Genomic DNA, 8,597 nt, shown 5'->3' with positions numbered 1-8,597 from the left:
TTTTTCCTCTCTCTGATTCACTGAGGGGATTTTTTGTTTTTGTTTCTGTTTTTGAGACAGGGTCTCACTCTGTTGCCCAGGCTGGAGTGCAGTGGTGCAAACACGGCTCACTGCAATCGCCATATGCCAGGCTCAAGTGATAATCCCACCTCAGACTCCTGAGTAACTGGGACTACAGGCATGCTCCACCATGCCCGGCTAGCTTTTTGTATTTTTTGGTAGAGATAGGGTTTCGCCATGTTTCCCAGGATGGTCCTGAACTCCTGAGCTCGAGCAGTCTGCCTGCCTTCGCCTCCCAAAATGTTAGGATTATAGGCATGAGCCACCACACCCAGGCTGATTAACTGAGGTTTTGATCAGAACTGAAGGCAGTGACTTGTCAGCCAGGTCCCTTGTTTTCCAGAAACACTCTCCTCCCCCAAGTCAGAGAATTTCTACTCAAGTCAAGAAAAGGCTTTTATATCCATAGGCCAATCTCTTCTAACAAAATCTAACACAGGGTGGGAAATGTAGTGCTCTGAAGCGGGTGGAAAATCTTAGGGCTTGATTCAGAAGACAAAACTACATCATTTCTCCTGGCCCCCAGTGTAAAGCAAAGAGACCAAAGTAAAGAATGTTTGTATTCTTTTTGTCCACGTGGTAATAATAACAACAATAATCATAGTAATACAGCTCCTTTCTATTCTCCCCCACAGCTATCCCTGCCTCCACTAATTCTCTGCTTACCAGTTGTTTGTCCCCGTAAAATTCAGGTCCAGTCTTCATGAAAATAAATTAGAGATCCAAAACCTAGCTGCATGGAAACTTGTGATGCTGAAGCATGTACAATACACATTTTCCCTCATATGAATGTGCTTATTATATCTTACTTGATTTCTTACCTCTAACAAGGGTACTCTGTCCATGCATCATCGTAGGTCAGTGCATCCTGAAAGCAGGAGAGTGCTACAGCACAAAGACCTGCAACAGCTATATGCACCACCCAAGATGTGGTGCACTTTTTAATCTCCCACTTTTGAATCTACTTAAGACACTTCACACACTTTATTTGGCCATTGGCATTCTTACTTTATCCCTTCTATGACATTGTAAGTCTCTGGAGGGCAAGGATTGTCTCTTATTTATCTCCTACATTCTCTGCACACATACTTAGATGTAATTGGCTCTTGACAAATGCCTGCTGAATTTAAAAAAAAAAAAAAAACTTTATGTTTTCCTAAGTGTCTGTTCTAGCTACCTACTACAGCCCAGTCCTGAAAGCATTTTCATTTTTACCTAAAGCAGTGGTTCTTAAGCTTGAATGTGCATCAAAATCACCTGAAAAGCATGTTGAAACAGTTTGCTGGGCCCCTCCACCAGTTTCTGATTCATTAGTTCTAGGATAGAGCCTGAGAATTTGTACTACTAACAAGTTCCCAGGTGATGCTAATGGTGCTGTTCCATGGACCAATACTTGGAGAACAAGTAAGCTAAAGTAAAAGTATTGCCGACTGATTACTCCATCTGTTCCTCTCAAGATATCAACAATACCAATTTTCAGGAAGGAAACATTCTACGTGACAGAGACGTAGAAGATAGATGTTGTAAAAATAGATTAAGTCACAAATCATAAAAAGAAACAAGTAATAATATATACACCATAATTTTGCAAAATTATGACAAGAGAACATCCCTTGCTCTCGCTGAATCTGAACCTCTGGGGATGAGGCCCAGGAATATACATTAATTAGCAAGGGTGATCCTAATGTTCATGGCTAAGGGACCACACTTTGAAAAGTTCTCCTGGATATTTTCACAAATAATCATCACAAATCTAAGCTACATCCTGTACATTGTTCTAAGTTACCTTGTTTATGTATTGAGCAGTAACTTCTCATGTGTGACCTGAAAAAAGTCTTTCCTCTATGAGCCCTGGTTTCTTCACTTAGCAAATGCATTTCTATCACGCAGCACGCTCTAGATCTACTCCAGACTCTGTCAATGTTATCTCTTTTTCCTTTCTCTATAAATGTAACTGCGCACAACAACATAAGGCTACAACAAAGGCTTAGCGCTGTCAGTTTTGCAATTAATAAATGAATTCAGGGTGATAAATCTCAATCTCTTTTTATATTGGGCTTATGGGAAAAAAATCCTCCCTTGGTTGGGAAAGACAAGTGAACCTTGTAGCTAAAAGAGTAGCCTGACATTATTTTTAAAATACAGGGAAAATCTACAGCAGGTAAGCAAATGTTTTTCCCATCTCATTTGTGTGAATATTCACTTAGCAACCACATTTATTTCACCTCTCATCATGCACCTTTCATCTGCTCCCTCTCAGTTTACCACTTACACTACCCAGGGCAGAATCACTGCCTTAACGAAAAGGATAGATACCAGGTATAATTGAACACTGGGAGTTATCGTCCAATCCCAGCTTACCTGACAATATTCATGCTTTCCTTTAGGCCCTTTGAAATGGGCCTAATCTTGAGTTGGATTAGTATACAAATACAGAGGCTGCTGGATCTCTCATGGATATACAGCACTTTTATCAAATTTGCAAGTAGCAACACTGAAAGGAGAGCAAATGTGTTCAGTGATAGAATCAGAATCCAAAGAAATCTGATAATGGCAAACGGGCACACCTAACATGCAACCAGCATGGTTCCCCATCCATGTGACTTGGGTCCAAAGGATCTGAGAAGTGTCTTCTGGAGAAGACTTCGAGGTATGAGGGCAGGCACACAACAGCTGACTTTAAATACTGGAGGGTAGATTAACTACCTTGTGAAGGTATCCAAAAAACTGTCTGAGGACTGTAGGATAGGAGCTAAAGGGAGGCAATTGGGGATACAGTATAAATAGCATGTCATTGCAAGGGGCTGAGTGACTGTTGGACAATTGTTTCAGATAGGAGGTAAATTACTGGTGACCAACATGGTTACTTCCAAGGTTCAAATCCTCTGGCTACACTAAGCCCTGTGATTGTGTCACTTCATTGGCACTTGATCAAAGTTGACCCACCTACTGTTTTGCTTCTGGAACTTTAAGCTATAGCGAAAAAATGGTTTCCACTTCTTGTTTAAGGATATGAGCCCTTAGAAAAGGGAGGTAGGAATAATACTTGGGGTTGCAAATAGGTGCTAAAAGCATAATTTACTTATTTTTTGTAGAAAAAGCTCACAGTCTGGATTAATAGAGCCACAGTCAGGATGGTTATACAGTACACACAAATGTTAACACTTCTAATTGGTGGGATTATATGTAATTGGCTTGAATAAATTTAAAGTGATGAAAGTATTAAGGGCATGGATTGGGACATTTGCATTTATATGTATTCCTTATTATATTAATCAGCTCAAGCTACCATAACAAAAATATCATAGAGTGTGTGGCTTAAATAGAAATTTACTTTCTCACAGTTCTGGATGCTAGAAGCCCCAGATCAAGGTCCTGCAGGGCTCTCTTCCTGGCTTGTAGACAGCTGCCTTCTCATTATATGTCCCCACATGGCAGTGATCTCTCTCTCTCGATCGCTCTCTTCTCAATCGCTCTCTCTCTCTCCCTCTTTTTCTCACTCTTCCTCTTCTTCTTAAGGCTACAGTCCTGTTGGATTAGAACCTGATCCTTATGACCTCATTTAATCTTAATTACTTCCTAAAGAACCTACCTCTAGATATAATCACACTGGGGGTTACGGCTTCAACATACAAATTTGGGGGAACACAATTCAATTCATAGCACTTATGTTCATTGTGAACACCAAAAATGCTTGGTTCATAAGACAGCAAATTCTGTTCTACACAAAAACCAAACCAGAAGTTCTCTACTACAGGTCATTAACAGGTATTAGATATGAATTCATGCTCCACAGAAGTTATATTGTGTTTAGTACAGTGCATGTTAGCATGTGCCTCTGGCCCCTTCCCCATCCAACCCCAGCCTTTGGTGTTCCCTTCCATTAAGTTGAAAAATACTTTCCAAAAGGCAAGAGCACTCCTCTTTAATATTCGTCTTGAACAGATCACTTCGGACCTTGTATTTTCATTTCTTCATTCTGAGATAAGGGGGTTAGTCCACATGATCTCCCTTCCCAAGGTTCTCTAACTCTGTGATTCCAACTCTAAAGAAAAAGCACCTAGCATCCCCAAGTCAGGACCCACTAGACCTGGAGAGAAGTGAACATTTCCCACATGAATAATCTGCTAAAACAGTTTTCCTTCAACCATTCTGTTTGGCTGAAAACTATATCCTTGTGCACTTTTCATTCCATAGAAGACCACCAAGAGTCAACCACAGGAGTCTCAAGATAATGATTATATTGGTTACTTTATTACTACATTAGAAATGCAAATAAACTGTGAAAAGCTGCAAAAACACGCAACTTCATGAAGATTATAAAGCAATGGAAGCACCCATCATAGCAGTTTAAAACACACTTATGCAGTATAGGATGCAAGAACTACATACACAAAGGACATCGATGGTGAGATTATTGACAGCATCTGCCATCCAGAACATATGCACCAATGGTAAGTTTAAAAATGAATTTAAGGAAACACTGGCTACCTCTGACTTCTTAGCCAGGGAACATAGGTGAGAAGACATCAGAAGATGCCTAAAATCTCTACAAACACACGGGTTTACAAAAAACAAGCCTAAAACCAAGACTCTCAGGTAATGCTGAAATCTGCTGTTGGGAGGCAATCCCCATTTTACGATGTTTGAACACACTCTTTCTCCTGCTGGATAGCTGGAAAGACAAACAAACACAAAAATCATTAACTGTATTTACCTAAGATTAAGTTCAGTTTCTTTCAAAAGAGCTCCTTGCTAAGTCATTGAAGTATGCATAATGCCTTAAATTTAGAATGCCAAGGCATTAACCACAAATTCTCACATTAGGGTGTGTGCATGTAGGTGTGTATGTTAACTACTGGAATATTCATTAGAATCTATAACTATGGAGGATTTTTTTCCCATTTGAGAGATAGAAATGTGCTGTTGCCATTTTTTCATAGATGATTCATGACTGAGCTATGAAGCAATTTCTTCAGATTTATCTATCTGTATACAACTAGGAAGTTATACCTTTTCAGACAATTTTGACTAACTTTGGAACTCTCAAAGCTAACAAGACAAAAAGTTCCCCTCAACTTTTGCAAAGACACTTGGAGTTTCTCCACCAGGCTGTATTTCTGGAGGGCAAAAGTGATCACTTATCCCTTGAGTCTGCAAGCCCTAAGTGTACCCAAGATCTAAACTTGTTCATTATCTTTATCTCATCATCAGAGGGAGAAGGCCAAAACTGCAAAGTTTGCATGGACCTTTAGGTATAAGACCACTGACCCAAACTGATGGATGCAGGAAAATGTCTAATAAGCATAAAGTGAACAAAACTAAGATTTTTCTAGTGCTAAATCCAATATTCCAAGATTGATTTTTAAGGTGGTTTTTAGTAATTTTCCAACAAGAAACTAGTTTCCCCCTATTCCTATTAAGACTTATGTGAGAACTACTTGTATAACCCAAGTAGGAAGATGACTATTTGATGTTTTTAACTGTAACATTAAATACCATGGTACTCTAATTATTGCTTACTTTGCAGCAAAAAATCACTAGAAGTTAGGTTTATTTACTGAGCCTATTAGCTTTCTCTATTGTTTGTTTCCATTAGAACACCCCATGACTTACTTTCCTTTGAGGGAAGAGTATTTTTTTCTTCGGTATTAGTTTTCTTCAGTTTTGACCTGTCAAACTTCTCCACTTCCGACAAGTCTGGCTTATCACTCATCTTGACTAGAAGATAGCCTGAAAAGAAAAAACATTTTTAAGAAAATTTACCTGGCAGAACTATCTTCGGACTAAAGGGTCACAAGCAAAAATTTTCACATTTCATATCAATGTATATTCTACCTGCTCATTTTCAACAGGAAAACAGCAACAGATCTTAGAAAACTAATATTTTTGTTAGAATAATTTTAACTCCACATCATTAGCCCGTTTTTGATAGGCAGTAAATGCCATTGGATCAGAATGCACCAGAAACTAAGATGCTCCAGAAACTCAAAGCCAATATGTCTGACTCTTAAAATCACAGCAAGGGTAAAATGGAGGTGATAGAAGCACAAGAGCAGACCGGGATAGAAGAAAAAATAAAGACTGGCTTTAACCAGTTAATGATTTTGTAACAGGAGAGAGCACTATTCGAGCATCTTCACTTTTTTTAAAATTACTTTTGGTTTTTGGCATTTTTTTTTTAGGAGATGGAGAGCAGTACACACATACACACACACACACACACACACACACAAAGAGTGGCATAAGTTGTACTGATTTCTATCTATTTTAAATGCCCAAAGATGACAGTACATTAAGGCATTACAATACACGTCTCATAATAGCTCTTTGTGGCATAGGTTTATAAACGTTGTAAGAAGGGACAGCTAACTAGGATCAGATCCAGGACTTCAGCAGAATGGGATAAACCAAATGTAAGTGAGTCTTCTTTCATCATGTTTTCTCTGCAAAGAGAGAGGCAAGGAGATGCGGTTCAGAGGTGCATGGCTGTGGACCCGACGAAATGCCTGGTGCCCTGTGACCGTCCCGAGTTGGTCCAGAAGAGACAATAGGATATCCCAGAAATCGGAGGGCAGAGCTCTCTTGCGCGAGCTCAGCCCCACCCTCCTGGAGTAGGATACTACGTCTAGTGCTTGGAGTAGAATGGAGAGGCCCCCAAGCAGCCAGAAGTGCGGAACATGCCTCCATTCCGTCAAGTTTACCCTAAGACCCTCCTCTGCCGAGCGATCAGACGCCAAGCTCGGAGCTGGGAAATTGGAACTAACAAATAAATAATAGCAGGGCCGAGCTCATAGGCCAGTCTGTCAAGAGCAGTTTGCATACTTTTTCAAATAACTATTAGCACTGTCTGGCGCCCAGCCTAACGGCCACCGGAGGGGAAGGAACGAGGACCCAGCCCCAGAGGGCCCATTCCGGACGGCCCCCAAACTCATCCTCTAAGCCTCCGACCTGCAGCTACTGCGGACTGGCCCCTTTAAGGGTCCGCGCCCCCCGACTCCCAACCCCGGGGCCTTGTTTCCAGGGACCAGCCCCCAGGAGGGCTCGGCATCGCGCGCAGAAGGCGGCGCCCGGGGAAGACAAAGGCGCGGACTCGCTCAGCCGAGCGGCGGTGCAGACGCGAAGCGCCAGCCCCAACTCCGGCTCCTCTGGTTCCCGAAGGCGCGGCATCCCCCGCCTCGCAATCCCGACGCCTTCCCATCCCCATGGTCCTCTGACTTCTGTGAGGCCGCAGGTCCTCACCTGAAGGCTTGAAGACTAGTGAAAGGCTGTCCGCGGGGCTGAGACCCAGGCTTGCTCCAGACCAGGTTAGCGTTCCCGCGCAGAGCCCTGCAGTGCTAAGCCCTGTAGCAGGCCCCGCCCCAGCCCTCTCTGATTGGGCAAAGGTTTCCGGGCTCGCCCCCTTCCCCTCCTCCGCTAGAGCGCCCAGAGCCTGCGTCCTCCCTCTCCTCCAGGATCAGGGGCTTGGTGAAGTCAGAGTCGACCCCGCCTCCCCAGACCCCACCTCCCAGACCTCTTCCACTGCTTTAGTCCTGAGGGTCCACATTCTCTTCATCCCGAGTACTCTCACTCCTTCACAACAACAGAGGCCTCTGCAATAAGCAGACACATCTTGCCCAGTGAGCTTGGAACATCTGAAACTCCGAAGTCCAGGCTGAATGACCGGTATTTAGGCTCTCTCGGCTTTTTATAACCATTGGGGCCTAAGGACGCTATGAAAACCTAACAGTAGGTTGGAAGTGGGGCTCGGTGTTGTCTGCTCTAATCCTTGTCCAGGTCGTGGAGTAGGGGTGCTCATGGTGAGGGTGGGTGGTTCAGGGCCATTCACTCCTACAACTGGACATTTCTGTGACAGTAGTGCTCTCCTATGAAATGTAACAGTCACATTTGCAACTTTCTCGGCCACTGAACACGATAGCAATTTATAATAATCACAGAACAACTGAGGCTATTCACCTTTATATCCCTAATCCCTAGCACTTTGGCCCACAAGACACATTGGTTGTGGAGATGTCTATAGACTGAAGTAATAAATACGTGACGGGGGGAAGTTTGGGGCAATAGCACCACCTCCCTTGTTCAAGTGATTCTCCTGTTTCAGCCTCCCGAGTAGCTGGGATTACAGGCGTGCACCACCATGCCAGGCTAATTTTTGTATTTTTCATAAAAACGGATTTCATCATGTTGCCCAGGCTGGTCTTATTTTTATTTTATTCTTTGAAACAGAGTCTTGCTCTGCTCCCCAGGCTGGGGTGCAGTGGTGCAATCTCGGCTTGCTGTAACCTCTGTTGCCCAGGTTCAGGCTATTCTCCTGCCTCAGCCTCCCAAGTAACTGGGATTACATGCACGTGCCACCATGCCTGGCTAATTTTTGTGTTTTTAGTAGAGATGGGGTTTCAGCATCTTGGCCAGGCTGGTCTTGAACTCCTGACCTCATGATCCAGCTATCTCGGACACCCAAAGTGCTGGGATTATAGGCGTGAGCCACCGGGCCCAGCTTAGGCTGGTCTTAAACTCTTGGCCTCAGGTGATCTGCC

The 8,597-nt window shown here is 43.0% G+C and overlaps 1 protein-coding gene across 1 annotated transcript; it reads right to left on the bottom strand.

The window, feature by feature from the left end:
- Positions 1–4,286: 4,286 nt before the first annotated feature.
- Positions 4,287–7,393, bottom strand: TMSB15A (thymosin beta 15a). Its single transcript, XM_023202224.2, has 3 exons — positions 7,303–7,393; positions 5,677–5,793; positions 4,287–4,735 (listed from the first exon to the last, which is right to left on the bottom strand). Exons 2-3 carry the CDS (start codon positions 5,774–5,776, stop codon positions 4,698–4,700), a joined length of 138 nt encoding a protein of 45 aa, XP_023057992.1. The 5' UTR covers positions 5,777–5,793; positions 7,303–7,393; the 3' UTR covers positions 4,287–4,697.
- Between the last annotated feature and the right edge of the window lie 1,204 nt (positions 7,394–8,597).

This window comes from Piliocolobus tephrosceles, chromosome 12 (genome assembly GCF_002776525.5).
Source record: "Piliocolobus tephrosceles isolate RC106 chromosome 12, ASM277652v3, whole genome shotgun sequence".
Classification (NCBI taxonomy): Eukaryota; Metazoa; Chordata; class Mammalia; order Primates; family Cercopithecidae; genus Piliocolobus; species Piliocolobus tephrosceles.
Note: the sequence above shows the minus strand (reverse complement) of the source record. Positions and strands in the feature narration are given on the sequence as shown.